Raw genomic sequence first — 18798 nt, 5'->3', positions numbered from 1 at the left:
GCTCAGCCGGCGGCGGGAGGAGGGCCGGCCGCCAGGAGCCCGGGATTCACAACGCCTGCCAGCTCCTCGCTCGCAGGGCCCACGGCTTTTATGCCAGAGATGCTGGTGTCGTCTACAGAAAAAACCTGGGGCTCCTCAGAAGACTGATGTGCCAGGTAACAGCTCTGCTTCGCGGCGCTAGCTGAACCCTGCATGCGCCCGCTTTCCGCTGGGGCAGTCTGAGCGTCAGCGTGCGGGTTGGAGAAGTCCCGGGTCACGCTGGCAAGTTTTGGGGAAAAAAAAATGCTGCAGTGTGGCTGAAGAGAGTTAGGAACGGATAAATTCACTGCATGAGGCACATACCTAGGAATGTAGAGAGGACTCTCCTGTGGAAAACTTGCAAAAGCACCTTGTAAATCTAATAATCATGTTAGAAATAGCCTTTTATGACAATTTATATCACTTATTTCTTCACCTGAGATGGCTTAATATTTTTACCAGTATTCAATTCGTAGTGGTTTACAGAACATCAATGTTCCATGTGAATAGAGTTCTCAGAAGAAAATAAGATAATCAGCAGAGGTCTTCAAGTAAACATATCCCTAATGTATCAGTGAAATTTATGTTACAGAAAAAAAAAAGGGAAATTAAACTAATTATGACTTAAGTGACCTTGATTTTTTTTTTTTTTTTTTATCAAAACACTTGTTCCCATACAGTAGTTTATAGAAATGCATCAAAAGTAAATGTGTGGAAATGAGTTGACAATTGTGTTATACTGAAAATGCATTTATTGGAAGTCAGGTAAAGTGTCTACTTATGTAACTGGATCAATGAGCATGCAAGGTTTATTGAGATAAAATTGATTACATCTGACTTACACAAATACTTTTGCTATTTTTGTAAGACTGGAACCTTTCTTAATGGTATAGAGCTCCTGATGTCTAATACACACAAGAAACTTTATGTGAGTGGTTTATCCCATAACGTTTCAGGCATTCTTTGTAAATAGCTGGAAACACATTTTTCTGCTTTTCACATGAAACACCAATAGCAAAATGGACTCAGATGTTCAGTGAATTCAGATAATTACATATAGAAGAGTTATGTGCATATTTACACTCTGGCGAGTTTTGTCCTTGGCTTTAAAAGTTGCCACTAAACTTTAGTTGCCAGTTGTAATTCTAATGCAGGCAACTTAATGACAAACTACTCATTATCCATGCTGTCCATAATAGCTCTTAAAAAAGCTTTGTTTGGTTTTTAAAAAGCAAAAATTTCCTAAAGATGTCTTTAAATTTGGTTTTAAAAAAACACCACCCTTTATCTATTTAACAGCAAAGCATCAATTAAAGTAAGTTATTAAGCTGCAGAAAGTAAATAAAATAGTTTTCAAAAGCAAGATTTGTTACAAAAGCCATCACTGTTACAACCACTGTCTGTTTCAGGAAAGTACTAAATTCAAGAATGTTTGGACTACTCATTCTGCATCTCCTATTGCATATGAAAGAGGAAGAATTTACTTAGACAATTACCAGTACTGTATTAGCAGGTAATAAATTGACAATTAAAAGTAAGTTACTCTGGCTTAGAGTTTTAAAACTGTGATTCCATTTTAGACATGCTGCTAATTTTACTCATCCAGATAGCCCCTGTGAATTGAGTGGAGTTTACTTATGAAGAGAAAATAACCAGGCACTTAAATCTTTGCTAAATTACTCTCAGATGCTGTTGTGTCTTAATATGACACCTGCTTTGGTGAAAGAAAGTCTGAAGTAGCGGGGACTTGGAGAACTGTACTGTTGAGTAAGTTGTGGTCAGAGCAGTTTTGAAACAGTGTCATCTGATACATAAAAAGATAAATTACTCTGTCAGTGTAGACCACTGAGAGTTAATTAAATTAATCTATCACTTACAGCAGAGATCTAAATCTGCTTAGCTGTGTTTTATTCCTATGTTGTCTGAATACTTTCCAGTACTAGGTTAACCTGTCTAACATCTTTAAGGTTTATCTTTGCCTCACCTTCTACCTGAGGGAAAAATTGTGCACAGTACAAAGCTTTTATTCTAGTAGTAGCTTTTTTTTTAAAATGCCCGTATGTGATGTCATGCCTTTTATATTATGAAAGGTGTCACTGGAAAAGCTTGAGGGAAAGGTTGTTTCAGGATGATAGTTTCTGGAATGTGCTTTCTTTTTAATGTATATCACTCAAGTAAGAATGTTACTACCAAGTTTGTTATTATTTTTAAAGAAGAAACAAACCCAAAAAACTCACAACACCAAACCACAAAATGTAGGAAAGGTTAGCTTTTAAATATTACATTATACTAACTATTGTTTATTAGGCATTATTTTGAGACCATGTCAGGTTGTAGTTACAAAAATGTTTAGATTTCTGACCTGCCTAAAGAGAAGGTAGGATTTCTGGAACTGTATGAAATGACTTGTTGATAGAAAGTAGTTTATAGTGTTGACTAAAAATTAGCAATCGTTTTCCTCCAGCATTGCACAAGAGCCAAGAATACTTTATCAAAAGCCAAAGTGTTCCAAGTCAGAAAAAATAGAAGATGCTTTATTATTGGAATGCCCACTGGTAAGATTACTTTTTACTAGACCATTGTTGTATGAAAAAAAATATTAATAACTTTCAGTGAAACAAATCTAGAATAGAGTATTTTTTACCTGCAAAGTACACTCTCAATGGTTTTATGGAGTTAGCTCATTTAAGGTCTGCAACATGGGCTTACCTATTTTGGCTGAATGTTTAGACATACACTTCTTGGAATTTCTCAGTAACATATTTAGATGCTTGTTTGTGAGCTTCCATGGAATGTTTTAAAAACAGTGCCTTTATGGTTGTGCAAATAATTCTAATTCCTTACAACATAAATTCTATTTAGTTTTTTCTTTACTTTTTTATTAGCAAGGGCAGTAGGTGGGATTTTCAATTCTTGCCAGATCTGGTGACCAAAAAAGAAAAAAAAAAAAGGTAAACTGGAGACCCATTGAAGCAGCTCTGCCCAAAAGCTGTTCTGCTCTTTCTAGCTAATAGATTATATCATTTCCCTCCTCCTTGAGGAATTTTTCTCTCATCTCGTGTTGACCGATCTCAGGAATATCAGCCCCATCCTTGAGGTGCCTAAAAATGAAGTGGTGTGAATACCGTTATTAAGAGTTACTGTTGAGTTACCACTGAATGTCTTGCTCTGCAATACTTTAAAAATCCTCTCTTCAAGATTAGTAGTCTAATCATCAATTAGACTGATAAGCTGTTATACTTCATTTTTGCAAGGCAAGTTTTAAAAGGTGTCTTTTCTAGCAAAGGTGGCTGTCTTGCAAAAAGTGTGACAGCAAATTATTTATGTGATAGTCAGATGACTGTTAGGCGTGGATGCGAATGTGGCGTGATTATCAGACAGCTGTCCACCTTTACTTTTTGAGGAACATCTATTAACTTTGGGGGTTTTGTTACTATGTCAAGATGTTATGTATCCTCATATAAACTCCTTCCTGATAACATTTTGTTATGTAGGGGGAAATGCTACCAAGTCCATCAGACTATAAATCTTCTCTGATAGTCTTGACAGTGCAGAACTGGCTCCTACGTCTCTCTGCTGATAGTGGAGAAGTACTGGAAAAAATATACCTTGCCGGTTCCTACTGCAAATTCAGGTATCAAACATTGACTAGGTCTTATATAATTAACAATCAGTAGTAGTATACTGGAGAAAGGGAATCATGTTTATTTTAGGGCAGTCCTATGGCTGACTTCAGGTTTGTTAGTCTAGCACGCTACCTGCTCCTCTGTGCTCTTTCCTGTAGAAGAATTTCAGCAGCTTAAGTATTAAGATCTCAAATTTGGTATCAAGTTCCACAAAAGCCTCAAAAACTAGGCTGCTATTGGCTTTTCTCCAAGTATTTTACAACCTTTAGTATTGCAATAGCAATCTACCAGGAGAGAACCTTTAAGAGCTGTAAAACAATCTTTGTATAACGTAAGAAAAATGTGTTTAAGCTATTTTTAACTTGCAAGGATTCCTCTGCATAGGGTAGTCATTTTGCTCTTGGAAAGAGCTCTCCTGGATCAGATGCTGAACAATTTGCCTGGACACAGGGATAGATCTCGTCATGGTAGATTATATTTTACGTGAAATAATATGTTTACTAGTAGATAATTTTTAAATTATTAAGATAGGCCTTTCTTGTTACAAACAGGTATCTGAGCTGGGATACTCCTCAAGAGGTAATGGTCGTAAAGTCAGCTCAGAATAAGCTCCCTGGAGCAGCACGGCAGGTAAGTTTGTTGAAAAACTGTTATTCTTAAATTTTTACAAAATCGATCAAAAAGAATTTACAAGGACAGAGATAGAGACATTATGCTTTGTTATTATGGTAGAAGATAACAGTATCCTACTGTCAATAAATACCTAAAGTATAATAACTATATTCAGTGTTATTCCTTCCCAGGCAGGTATCCAAGAGTCTGTATTATTCTATCTGGCTGTATTCCAAGTTTTGCCTCTTTCATTCATTGGAATGCTAGAAATAAACAAAAAGGTAAGTTAATTCCTCTTGTGATCTGTATTGTAGCTGTATGAAAGGGATAGTTTACACAGGATTTTCCCAGGATTTCAGAAGTCACACCTGCACCTTGTAAAACCAGTGTCCTGAAACTTTAATTAGCAGTAGTGTTCTTGTGTCTGATAGGAGCACTGGGGGTATGATGCTTAATTCAAATAACAAGAAGAGAATATACAAATGCATTCTGCTACAGGGTTACTCTTTGATACATAGAAGGACTTTAGCCTTTACTTAGAGCAATTATAAGAAATAGGAAATCCTGAAGTGTTTGTAGATTTCACTTCATCAAAGAAAGATAGATGTGCCTCTGACCCGCTCCTAATTATAGTCTATGAATTTCATATGCAGTTACAAATGTTCAAGCTTGTATTATCATTGCTATTGAACAGCAAAATGTATGTACATGTCTTGCTTCACCAGGCAAGAGCAAACAACCTTTCTGAGGTTGATTTATGACCTGTAAGTAAGCATGTATATATTAGGTAACCTCCAGCCAGATGGCATCTTTTGCTGTTCTGGTGAAAAATTGCATCTATTTTAGGGCAAGGGAGCTCTGGATACAACGGAACAGTGCACATGCAAATTCTGTCTTCAAAGTTCTGTAAGCTATAGTCTCATTTGGGGTCCAGAGTGGGTTTTAGTTGGTGCTTGTTTGGGTAGGAGGCATCAAGTGAAAGAGTCAGGTTAAACATTTTTCATTTAGGCCTATGAAAATTTAAGGGCACTGTGTATTGTACAGTTCAAAATTAGTACTTAGGACTGGAAAAAATGTTACTAGGATCGAAGACATTCTCAGTCTAGTTAGGAATGCCATGCCAAGATTCATCATGGTCGTAGTGGGCGAAACTTCTAAAAGTGTACTGCTTCAGCCTGGCCTGTGCTGAGTACTCATCAGAGTCAGTGTTACAGCTAGGAATAACATCAGGGCAGAATTTGGGATTTTTGAATATACCTACCAGAGGAAGCAGACAGTGAATGAGTGCCAAGCCTGATACAGATCAGTGGAATGTAATTTTGATTAGATTTAGGATTAGGGTTACTGCTAAAGGCTGAAGAATGCACCTCATGCATTAACTTTACTGAGATGGAATACTACAAGAAATCCTGACTTCAGACTAGCTAAGGTCTAAAGGAATGTTTACGGTTGCAAAACTATTAGAGCTTGTGTCTGGAAGACACTGTGATCTAAGCCAGCAAATGTTTTGAGAGAGAGCTCTAAGACTAAATAAAAGGCAAAGTCTCAGGAATGAATGGATCTTTCAGGACTAAACCAACCACAAGGTCATTGATAGTGTTAAGATTTAGAAGTATTGCAGCTTTTAGATTTGGGGTTTTTTTTCAGCTGTTTTTAAGCCTGTTTTAACACTGTTTTAATTACTTTTTCACATAGTAATTCAGATTAAAGAAATTAAAACTCTACATTTCCTAACATCTCTACTAAAAATACCTACAAACTTCACATGTTGTTATTAAATATTAAGAATTAGTTTGTTGGCTTTTTCCTCAGTGGAGTTGTGTTAAGCTGTAGCACAAATGAATACTGCATAATGACAATGTGTCTAATTTGGATTCAGAGGACCCTGTACTCTGTGACAGCTGAATAATGTAGTTTTAGTACAGCTCTACACAGTCATAGAGCCATGATTAGACTAGTGTTTTACACTGGTGACAAAGAAAGAAGATCTCAAATCAGTACTTGTAGATTGAGCTTAGCTAACATTCCTGTGGGATGCTGCGTAGTATAGTCTATTCATGTGTGAAAATAACTGGGAGGTACTGAGAATTGGTTAGAGAATGAATGTGCTTGCAGAATATGACTTATCTGACCTCAGGTGTTACTGCAGTGCCACATACTACAGCAACTCAACAGAATACAGGAGTTACTGAAAACTTCATGAGCTAAAACACTGATCATAGGGTTTAGTTAGAATAAAAAATTAAAGCAATTGCAAAATTAAGGACATGATATCAGTATTTTGCAGTGTGTCTCAATTATTTTTTCCCTAATGGAGTAATTTTTTTTTTTTCATTTTTTGTTCAGGTATTTGGTAATAGTGTGACAGATGTTGCTGTTTCTAATGGAATCCTCATTGTAATGCATAGCATGGGTCTGGTGAGGCTCTATAACTTCCAAGCCATCTCTGAACAGGTAATGAAATACATACAATTTGATACAATCCATACTGGTTTGGGGCAACAAATAATAAATATTTGTGTAATGCCACATATATGCACAGGGAATATGTCAACAGATAGAGTTCTAGCCTAAATCTGTTTACAGCTGGGAGTTGCAAATGGATATACCATGAGAAAATTCTACCCACACAAGTTACTGGTGGCAAAATATAAAAGATACAGAATCGGACAGACAGGCACTTCAGAGCGTATGGAGAGGAGCTACGTAGATGCTAGGGCAGGTGTGCTCTTCTTTACACACCTGCTCTGTACTTACAGGTTGAGTGTTAAGGCCAGAAACTGGTGGGCACGGAAGACTGTTTGATCTGAAACAGAATTGCAGCAAGACTCTTGCATTTATATTCCTCCAATCAAAAATCAAACATTAATTCAAAAAGAAGACATCAAGCAGGAGCTAAAAAGATTTCACTGAAAGGATTGTAAAGCACTGGAAAAGGCTGCTCAGGGAAGTGGTGGAGTCACCATTCCTGGAGGGATTTAAAAAACATGCAGATGTGGTGCTGAGGGACATGGTTTAGTGGTGACCTGGCAGTGATGGGTTAATGGCTGGACTTGATCTGAAAGGTCTCTTCCAACCAAAATGATATGATTCTAAATAAAGAATGCAGTAGTAACAGAGCAGCAAAACTAAATAGCGAGTAAATATGCATCGATAAAACTAAATTTTTCTGTGTTATTTTAGTTCATGGAACAGCCATTTGATTTGGGATGTGAATTCAACTGGACTGGTCAGCTGGGAATTGTAGGAAAGTATCCATTTGGTCTTCCATGTAACATCAAAATAACAGGTATTTATGATTTTTTTTATTATCTCAGCTGGTGACTTTTATGAATTAATTATAAATTATTTCACACCAAGAAAAAACATTAAAATGACTGTACTTGTATTGTGCTGTAGTTTTGGAGTTTTTTCTTCTGGGTTTACGTTATGGTAAAAATGTGCTTTGCTTTACCTCTAATTACAAGAATTAATTACATAGGACTTACTTAGAAAACCAATATAGCAGCTAAGATATTTGAAAAACTTCATAAGCAGTGCATGAAATGGAAACGCCTTCCTTATTTCTGAGACACAACTGTTCTTGGGAAAGAGGAAGGGCTAGGACAGCTGTTAGTGACACCCAGAAACAGTATAGGATATGTAAGTAAAAGATGTGAGAATGTTTAATCTAACTTGCAGAGGGAATTGAAGGAGAGCAAATACAGTTTGTCTGAGTTGCATTTTGATAATTCTAAGTTGTCAGAAATGTGCCAGTTTCAATAAAATTAATTCCTGAGGAAAAGACAAATTATCTTTTATACAATTCTTATGCCTCAAATGATTAACTTACAAACATTCTGCTTTATGTAATGACTTCAGTTTCTTGGAAACCAAACAATAATTTCTGCTGGTGTATTTGAGATTAGAATTTGGTGCCCAGAACGAATTAATGAATGACCAAAGCCTGAGACCTTCTTTGAAACTTTGGGGATTTTTAATGTCAAAAATACATTCTCACAAGTTCACACTTGAGGCACTTCCATTTATGCTTTTATTTTTTTAATTTTGATTGTTTCTATATTAAATGTTTTTTACAGGTGACTGTGCACATAAAAAATGCTCTTCATCTTCATGTTTGCAGACAATGTCAGATAATGACAGGTGAACCAAACCAGGTTTACATAAGCCTAAGGAAATACACAAAGATAAGATACAGATCTAGTGAAGGCTTTCAGTTATAATGCAGTTTTATCAAAACAAAGTGATAGGCTGTTATAATTGATGTTTCAGGTTCTGCAAAAGGAAATTTCTCCTGATCTTCCTTTCTGTCTCAGTCTGCAAAACCACAACTTAGGGGCCCTGTGGAAAGCATGCTGTGGGAGCTTTAATAGGAAGCCTATGCCAGATTTGTTCTCATGTCTTACAGAACCTTGTAGGTTTTAATTTTGAAATTTAAAACTAATGTACTGGAGAAAACATTTTTTTGTCTTGAATCATATTCAAGAATTTGTGGTTAGGAAGTTTTGAACTCATGGCAGAAATTTGCCATGACTGCTCTTTGCAGATAATTGCGTTTCTGTGGTTTTGAAGCTGTTTTCTTTAAAAAATGAGATGACCAACTGACTTTTCAATGTAATGTAATGCTTCAGTGAGTGAGATTTTAACAGTTTCAGACTTTAAACTTGTATTTACTGTAATTGTTAACTATGTGATTTCCCTGCTTATTTAATCCCAGCTTCCCTACAGAAATTGCCTGAAGGGAAGGCAGCTATTACTGTGCCGGCTTTGTGGTGCTTTAGGTACCCAAGAGGAGTTGTATAGAGCTCAAAAGTTATAGGCTACCATATACCTACCCCACCATTTACAGCTATTAACTGGTAAGGAATTTGATTTTGGTCACAGTGGAAGGAATGGAAAGGAACCTATAAATATTCATTATGTAATTTTCTGAAAGGTCCAGAACTTCAAAGCGTAGTTTGATTTATTATTCGCAGATGCGGTAATTTCAGGGAAAAACAAAAACAAAACCAAAGAGGAAGATACTTGCTGAGATTTTTTGTTTTACATTTAGAACAAATACTTGTTAGTGCTGTCAGGCACAGCTTTATGGCTTTATGTTTAGATGAGGCTGGAGAGTTTTGAGGAAGTGGACAAAGAAGCTCAGCTGGAGATTGAAAACTGACAATGCTAGGAGAGGACTTACAAAGACAACAGGAGGTGTGTTGAGCAATAAGAATTGTGACACATTGCAGAAAAAAAGGAGTTAAGGTAGCAGAGTCATGCTACCACAGTGGTTTAGGTGGCTATGATCTTGCAAATCTTTGCCGAATGAACGTTAAAAAAAAGGCATATTTTATCAGTAGCCTGTACTACTAAGGATTAATATTAGTCCACTTACCAGAATTTCTGAGGGGCCTTGCAATATATATATTTTATTGAAAAAGGCAATAGGGTAAAATAGTAAGAAATTTTCTTGGCTCATTTTTCATTTTCAGACAGATTTTAATATCAGTAGGTCCTCTGCTTATGCCTCCATTTTTGATGTTCTCTGCATTTTCAGCAGACGCCTTGGTTTTTATAGCCTATACTTCTTAATATCTTGCACAGAATCTCCCATTTCCTATGTATTAGTCCAAAAGACAACTAGAAGACAGCAACTTTCCAGTTTAGGAAAGATTTCATTTCCATGGGCAGTGAACCAATCCCTTTCAATCTAAATGGCTAAGTTGTTGGAGACATAAATGAAGGAAAAAGAGAGAAGCACTATGTAAACATAATTTCTGATGTCTTGTGATATCTTGACACCATTGTTAGGATCTGGATAATTACCTAGAATAGGCAGGACAAGAACAAGTCAAAATTTGGATGAGACCAAAGGGCTCATGTGTTTTTGGGACACGAAAGTCCAGATAAGAACCTTGTTCTCCTCACAGTGACTCAGCTTGTGTTTATATATTCTGCCTCTTTACAAGCCCCTTTTAATTGCAGATTTTCTCCACATCGTGTCATTTTTTTTTGCCCAGCATTTCTCTCTAGCATTAGAAAGTGGTGATCTTCAGTCTACAGTTGATTCAGCTATAGCAGCTGTAGAAATTGCTTTTATTTAGCTACTTGGTAGAAGTTGTAAAGCTCTGTACAGTCCATTTAATTTATTTAGTGCACTGAATACTTTAAGAGTGGCATATTATGTTTGTATAATTTATCCCAAGTGAATTGAAGAGAAAACTAGATACCTTTTGCCATTAATTACAAAAATTCCTAGATTATTACTTATTTTTATGAACTTAGCTACAGATGGCGCTCATTATGGTCCACACTATTTTGTTGTATTATACACAATGAAAAGGAATATTCCGATATGGGTATCTTTCTGCATTTTAATTCTGTTATTTGAGGGTGCTGCTGTTAGCCTGTTTCCAGCTATTTATGTTTTTTTTTTTCCAAGGGAATAATGACCCTTTTGATATACTCTTTGATCTGTTAATGTGTACTTCCTCTCTCATTCAGATGAGCTGGATTAATTTTGTTTGCTACATCTTTGGTTATCCAGCTCGTTTGGAATGAAGGATGTCAAAAGTATCAGAAGAGCAGTTCAGCATGAAGATCTGAGAAGGCAGTAACAACCTTCCACAGGGAACTGCATAGGTGTGCCTGGATGCTAGGTGAGGTAGCATAGGAAAAAGATCACAGCCAGTCTTCAGAAGCTCTGAAGCTTTACTGGAATTTAGAATTGTAAGGATCAATGGAATTTTGATTGTGCTTCTACTAATGGTATTAACATTACTGAATATTTGCAGATACTCCACCTTTACTATTTGAAGTATCTTCTCTGGAGAATGCATTTCAAATTGGAGGTTACCCTTGGCATTATATCATCACACCTAACAAGAAAAAACATAAAGGAATCTTCCATATTTGTTCTCTGAAAGACAATGCTTTGGTAATATATTCAAACATTAATGTGTATCACGTTTGTTTTCATCTCTTCTGAGTAGTGCTCAAGGTAACAATACCCTTGTTTTCCAGTGTGGTCCTCTCACACGGACCACCCCAGTGTTACATCTGCTGTCCAGTGGAGTCATGTGTAAAAAGTTTTCTTCTGAATTAGTAGTGCTTCTGGTATTTCCTCCATTCCAATATAATCATAGCACTGTCAGTGCCACATAGCACTGTATTCTCAGCTGAAAGTTAAAGCTCAAGCAGAGTCTCACTGCCTGATTCCTTGCGTGGTAACATCTTAATGCACTTCTGATTAGTCAGCCTACCAAAGAGCATGACTGAAGTAACATTGTAAGTTTTAAGAACTTGCAGAATAGATTTCCTTAACGTTTGTATTTTATCCTTGATTGGTACCTTCTCTCTGTCCCTCTAGAAAGATCTTCACTCAGTTTAATCTCTCTCAGAAAGATTTTATTACTCAGTTTAATCCAGCATTCTTGATTGCTTTGTTTAGGTACTATTCATCATGTAGTGTTTTGTGTGATCTCTCCATCTCAGATTTATTTTGGATCTGGATTTGACCTGAAGATACTTCTTTAATACAGGCAGCTTCTAGGCCTGTTAGTTCAGAGTTCTTCACTAAAAAACTTCTCATCTGTAAATATCCTCTTGACTTTTACTAGCCTGATGAAATCAATGATCCCTCTCCTATCTCTTATTTTCAAAACAGAGCTTTCACAACCACAGAAGATCAATTTTGGTTCAGAGGGACTTGTACAATCTTTTCTTACCTAGTTTTTTCTATGTGAGTTGATACATTTGAAAATCTGAATGATCAGGGTCTGCTAAATTTAACAACAAAAAGCCTGTGGTAAAATCCCAGGATTCTGACCAGCTTACAGCTGAAATCACAAGCTTTCCCAGGCTTACATGCTTCACAAATATTTGCACAAAAGAGGCTATGCCCGAGGTTTGAAGCTCAGGTCAAAGTTTGTGCTAATGCTTTTCATGCGTCTTGACACATCTGAGATCTTTGACACTCAGACTGATGGAATTTTTGAAGTGTTTGCAGAGTGTTAAATCTTCATTTTGCTTAATTTCAGGAGAGGTAGAACCATGTATAGCCATGGTACAGTGTCGTTGCTTATTGCATATTAGAAAAGTTGAAACTTCCATGGAATATCTTAAGAATTGGAACTGAGTATTATTGTTGTTATTATTCCACTGCCGTCCTTTCTGGTTATGATTATGACCAATACTTAACCTTCAGAGGTATGTGGAGAGAAGCTCCATATTTCCTCTTTAAATAGATCTGTGAGACTTTCAAAATACTAACAGTCTAAGCTTTTCCTTCCTTCTTCAGGCAAAAAATGGCATACAGGAAATGAAATGCTGTTCACTGGAACCTGATTGGATAAATTTCCATCCAGATATGTCAGGTAGAATAATCCACGTGGGACCAAATTTGATAAAGTATGAGCCTTTTTTTTTTCTCAAATCTTACTTTCATTAGAGGAAAAGTTGCATAACTGCATAAATTCAGTAGTTTGACAATTTGCAGATCAAAATTCATCAAACCCTAGTGAAATGCTGGGGTTTGAACCCTGAGCCCCCAAATTAAGGTTGACATATAGGTGATTCCCACAGCCCTTCATCAAGAAGTGGTGAGTTTGCCTTATAGCTTCCCCCCAGGGTGCGGCCGGCCTGCAGGGAGAGCCATAAGGGAAATGAGCCCCAGGGGTCCCGCATTGAGTTGACAAAGGTCAGGTGTCTGCTTGGGGATAAAAGCTGGGACCACTTGCAGGGAGTCAGGAGTGTCAGTCTGTGGAGTGCACTCCACAGAGCTTCCTGGTTCAGGGCAGACCTCCTGACTCTCCTGGAGCTGGGCCCCGGTCTGCTCAAGACCTTTGCGCACGCGGGCTGATCGGGTGAGAGTCGCCGTGTGGGCACCTTTCTCTTATGTGTTTAGCTTGCTGGTCTGGCTGTTTCCCATGCCAACTGTGGGCAACCTTGGGTCTCTGTTTGTGCCACCTGTTGTGGGCCGAGTTACATCCTTTGTGAGATCATTGGGGGTGGCATCAATTATGTACCAGCTGATTGATCTGTTTGTACCCCCAGCGATCGTTCATGGGATGTCCTTCTTGTCTACAATACAGACTGTGTATTGGTTCATCTTCCTGCTGGTGGTATCATTTTTTTGGGGCCTGGTCATTGGCAAAACACCTAGAAGCTGTAAAATTTATTAATTTATCAGAATCAGAAGTTCTGGTAGAAACATACAGATTTCTACATAATGAATATGGGCACTGGCAAGCAGCACAAGATTTTGATATGAAAAATGTCCGAGGACAACTGTGCTAAAATTTCACTCATAAACATGAATTACAAAAATAATTTATTTCCATTTCACCCATTTCTGATGTTTTAATATACCTGCTACTTTAAAATTATAAATATAGATGTATTGTAGTGAGTAGATTAGAATACATAACCTATTTTGTAATTTGTTTCTTTTGTAGAGTCTTGAAGCTTAAGGAAGTTAAAAATAATACAGATCAAATGGAGGTTGCAGAAGATTTTACAATTGTGGCAAACAGAGAAAACAGTGTGAGTTTAGTGTCCAAGATCTCAATGTCTGATTGTGAGCAATACATGGGCATTTTGTGTATATGAGTACACAAAATGCCCATGTATTTGTCTTTTATGGGATTAATTCAGAATTTATTTTAAAATATTTCATGTTTTCATGGGACTTTAAGCTGTATGAAAAAAAGCTTGAAAACGTCAACACTTTCAGGACAGCTTTCTGAAACCTTCAGTCTTTTCTTTAGTTTTCAGCATTTTTTATGATGTGCAGTATAGCCATGCATCACTGATATAAAACATACTTACAAGATGGTGACATATTTACTTCAAAACAAGGTGCCACTGAGTGGTAATTGTGTGCATCTATGGTGCTCTGGTAAGTTGTTAATACAAATACTAGAAATGTCTCAGGTCTGCTATAAAGTAGAGGTAACGTCTTCATAAGACAAAGACAATAAATTGCTTCCAAAAGTCTATTTCTTTTCCTGACCATGCACCTCTGTCACTCCCTTGTAACAAGTGTGGCATTCATCTAACCAAATCAGAGCCAAATCAATGCATTAAAATAACAGAATAATAACCCAGCAGAAAAGGCGAGTACTTGTCTGCTTGCTTGGTGAGCTGAACTGAAACTGCAGCAGAACAGAACTGAATCATCAGTGGGTCAGAAGAGTACAGAAAGGTTGAACCAAGTGGTGAGGGGTTGATCTAAACCTCCTTGATTGTTCCTTTTGAAGAGAAGTCTTTTATGACAGAAAATCACAAAAACAATTTAAATGTCAAAAAAGGTTAAAGACCACACTTGTGAAGAAAGTTTTTTTGGAAGTGCCTGGAACTGTCATTTTGCTTCAGCATACAAAGTTATGTCTTACTTAAAAGCAAGTTTTTATCATTTATCACTACTGTAAAGTCCCCAGAAATGTGTGATACTAATTTTGAAGTTTCTGCAGAATGAAATCTGTGTATTAAAAATCTACACTAACTTGGGAATAAACCTTTCATTGAATTCAGAAAGGGTGAGCTCTGTCATCTAATGCCTTGCCGTGCTTGCCTGTTTTCTTTTAGGCCTTGTTTAGGAAACTTCTGCTACAGTAAAAGCAAAGAAATACGAATTCTAAGCCTGTCTGTGCCTTTTCCTTTTAACTTCCATACAGACACTGGCTGAAGGTAGAGAGGCTCTACAGAGGGACCTGGACAGGCTGGATCAGTGGGCTGAGACCAATGGCATGAGGTTCATTAAGGCCAAGTGCTGGGTCCTGCACTTGGGTCACAACCCCCTGCAATGCTCCAGGCTTGGGGAAGAGTGGCTGGAAAGCTGCCTGGCAGAAAAGGACCTGGAGGTGTCGGTCAACAGCCAGCTGAGTATAAGCCAGCAGTGTGCCCAGGTGGTCAAGAAGGCCAATGGCATCCTGGCTTGTATCAGAAATAGTGTGGCCATCAGGAGTAGGGAAGTGACTGTCCCCCATCCACAGCACTGGTGAGGTCACACCTTGAGTAATGTGTCCAGTTTGGAGCCCCTCACTACACTAAGGGCATTGAGGTGCTGTAGTGTGTCCAAAGAAGAGCAATGAAGCTGGTGAAGGATCTAGAGAACAAGGTTTGTGAGGGTCCACTGAGACAACTGGGGTTGAAGTTCTGCAGAAAAGGAGGCTCGGGGGAGACCTTAGCTCTACAATTACCTGAAAGGAGGTTGTAACAAGATGCGGGTCTGTCTCTTCTCCTAAGTAACTAGTGATGGGACAAGAGGAAATGGCCTCAAGTTGCATGGGGGGACGTTTGGGTTGAATATTATGAAAAATTTCTTAACCAAAAGGGTTGTAAAGCACTGGAACAGGCTACCCAGGGAAGTGATCGACTCACCTTCCCTAAATGTATTTAAAAGACATGTAGATGTGGTGCTTAGGGACATGCTTTAGTGGTAGACTTGGCAGTGCTGGGTTAATGGTTGCATTCAATGATCTTAAAGGCCTTTCCCAACTGAAATCATTCTACAATTCTGTGATGTTAAGCCTAGTGGAAGCAGCTGTGGTGGTCTAAGATGCTGTTTTCCCCATCCTGTGGAAGTAAGATCTTAAGAAGCAAATGGGTGATGACTTAGTTGTCTTAATTCTCATTTCAGCATCTTGATTCCAGTCACTTCTGTTCTGAAACATGTGGTAGCTGAGAATCTTTGCCATCCCTACAGGACTGAATATGAGTAAACATCAGTAATACCTCAACTAAAGCCCTTGAGTTCATGAACCCTTATGAAGAGATAACAGCACTAGGGTCATACATAGCTAATAATGAGTAAAAATGATCCAAGCAATTAAAACAAGGTCAGAAAGCAAAAGACGTTAAGTGGACACATTGCCAAATAGACAGGAAAAAAAACCTAGAATGCTCTGAAGTCGAGAGCCACTTTTTTCTTTTTTTCCAAAGGTGAACAATGCTGTTACTGTAACAGCTTCTGGTAGAGTGGTGAAAACGCGTTTCAACTTGCTGGATGATGACCCAGAACAAGAGGTAAGAGATGTGTGAAAGCAGTTTGTGGATTAATTAAATGTTTAGCTAGCCAAAAGTGATTCTGATTTCAGGTGCAGTGGCTGTAGTCATTAGCTGTGTTAATCTTTGAGTTCTTTATTTCTCTTCTGTGGCTTCCTTTGTCTTCTTAACTCCCAATTACTTTATTTCCCCTCTGTCTCCATCATCCTTTCTCTTTGGTTGACATTTGTGCTTTGGATAGTCTGTTTCTTTTAAGACCTGATCTTATGCCTCACAATAACACCATAACTCCATGTGACTTCAGTGGCACAGAAATGAGATCTTAAGATGATGAACCATTACTCTTCTCTCCATTGAAACAGCTCCTTTTAAAATTTCTTATAAAGCATTCTATGAAATGGAAGAAATATGTTTTTTTCTCTGCTTTAGGTTCCTCTAATCTTTGATGTAGTATCTCTAAACTATATTTTCATCTCCTAATTTCATTGATTAGATTACAGGATAAGGTATTTAACACTTTTCCTTTAAATAACTGCTTCTTGAGAGTGAAAACACCACATGCCTTGATAGTAAGTCTTCAAGAGGTTATGAAGAATATTTTTTAGCTCTCTATTTAGAACTGGAGCTGTAACAGGCATAAGCACAGCATTTAAAATTCAACAGTTTCTGGCAGTCATTTCTATTCTTTTTTTTTTTTCTGAGGAAAGAGGCTTTACTGTGGTAAAAATACAGGACAGTCCAATATAACCCTTAAGGTCTGCAGTTCATTTCTACTCACTTTTTTTTTTTTTTTTAACATAATAAAAACTAGAGTCTGCACACTATGTTTTTTTTTCCTGCTGCTATGCTTCATTTCTTATTCCAGAAGATATTTTTCCATCGTGGAAGAAACAGACTGGCTTCAATTTAAAAGTGAATGTTACCAGGTTCATGAGAGTGATATAGAGGCAATTAAGTTAGTTCACGATCTTCACCTTTTGGTCTCAGTTCTTCACTGTCACACACTGTGTGGAGAGAGAGAGAGAGCTCTGAACAGAACACGCACGTGTTCATGTGAATGGAGTTGCTGTAAGATACCCATTCCCTCAAACCAGTAATGGCTTTAAGTTGTACTGTTTCTATCACATCTGCTTCAAGAGTGGGCCTGGATTTTAAATATGGTTCTTCTGCCACTTTTGAAGTACTTTTTCGATTGTGTGATATATATAAAATACATCTCCTTGCACATTAGGATTGTTCAGAATATTACTCTCTTCCCTCCTGCCTTAAGGAACTTCGCTGAACTATGTTAGGCAACCTGTGTTGGAAAACATGACTGTTTGGTGTCAGGCTGGTAAAGTTTTCTTTATCAGATCAGAAGACAACTACAGTTTTCCCAATTCTGCTTTCACCTGAAAGAAAAGAGCTATGCAATTTCAATAGAGGGAAATGTGAATTTATGTTTGATTTGTAAACAATGTTTTGTTTTCCCAAGACATTCAAAATTGTGGATTATGAAGATGAATTGGATTTGTTATCCACTGTGGCAGTTACTCAAATAGGAGCTGATGGAAGAGCTCACCTTGACTTTCATTGTAATGAGCGTGGGGTTCTGCTTAAGAGTATTCCATTATTGGAGTCCTGGGATGTGGTGAGAATTCCCATCTTTTGTTTACACTGACACCTTCCTTACCCCTTTACCTACTATTTTTGTTCATATATGAAGTACATATATAAATAGTGTTGCCAAGTGCTATGGATGAGATTTGTACAAAATAATAATTCAAAAATTCTAAGTGTTCCATCATCTAGTAGTAGAATTACCTGGAAATCTCCATGATTTGAAATTAAGATTTTCTTAGTTGGTTGATTCATTTGGTTTCTTGGCTGGGGGAGGGGTTGTCCTTAAGCATTTCTTAAGTATTTATCAACTTGAATACTCACCCTCTGACTACTTATATCAGTTTAGCTTTACAACTTGTAAATAGTTTCATTAGCTCAACTTGAACTACTCATGCACAGAATTAAGCATGGACCTGACCGTGGATGTATTTGGAGAGATGGAAAGGGCTGTCCGTCCAGTTCAAGTTTAGGTGGACATTCAGCTCAGTGGTCTGAAATATTCAGACCACTCAGCACGTGTGGCGCCTCTTAACGTTGACTGCAAAGGCAGCTTACAATCTTAAATCAGATGCTCTGAATTGCATTTAGATTTCTAAAACAGGCACGTGGAAAATCTCTCAAAGTTTTAAAATCCTCTCCTTTACCTGGAAGGGCAGTCTCTGTGCATCTACACAAAATTCCTGTCTGATCATGAAGGTCACAAATGTTAAATATTTTTTTCTTCCTCAAGGAAAATGATATGGGTATTAGGAAGTTGTGGTAATGAAGACTCCAATCAGATTTTTTTTTCTCATTTCAGACTTACAGTCATGAAGTTTACTTTGACAAAGACCTTGTATTACACATAGAACAGAAGCCTAACAGGAGATTCAGTTGTTACGTTTACCAAATGGTCTGTGATACTGCATAAGATGATGAATGTTCAAGGCACGAAAAAACAGAAAGAGTG

The 18798-nt window shown here is 37.5% G+C and overlaps 1 protein-coding gene across 1 annotated transcript; it reads left to right on the top strand.

The window, feature by feature from the left end:
- Positions 1 to 5: 5 nt before the first annotated feature.
- DCAF17 (DDB1 and CUL4 associated factor 17) lies at positions 6 to 18795 on the top strand (the record flags this gene model as incomplete). Its single annotated transcript, XM_008936634.1, is given in 14 exon segments — positions 6 to 155; positions 1428 to 1531; positions 2483 to 2573; positions 3513 to 3652; positions 4196 to 4274; positions 4448 to 4537; positions 6603 to 6710; positions 7440 to 7545; positions 11036 to 11178; positions 12541 to 12650; positions 13697 to 13784; positions 16185 to 16268; positions 17722 to 17877; positions 18649 to 18795. Coding segments are annotated over 14 exon segments (1596 nt in total), but the record flags the coding sequence as incomplete, so codon positions are not given.
- Between the last annotated feature and the right edge of the window lie 3 nt (positions 18796 to 18798).

The sequence above is a fragment of the Merops nubicus genome, unplaced genomic scaffold (assembly GCF_000691845.1).
Source record: "Merops nubicus isolate BGI_N331 unplaced genomic scaffold, ASM69184v1 scaffold22863, whole genome shotgun sequence".
Lineage (NCBI taxonomy): Eukaryota > Metazoa > Chordata > Aves > Coraciiformes > Meropidae > Merops > Merops nubicus.
Note: the sequence above shows the minus strand (reverse complement) of the source record. Positions and strands in the feature narration are given on the sequence as shown.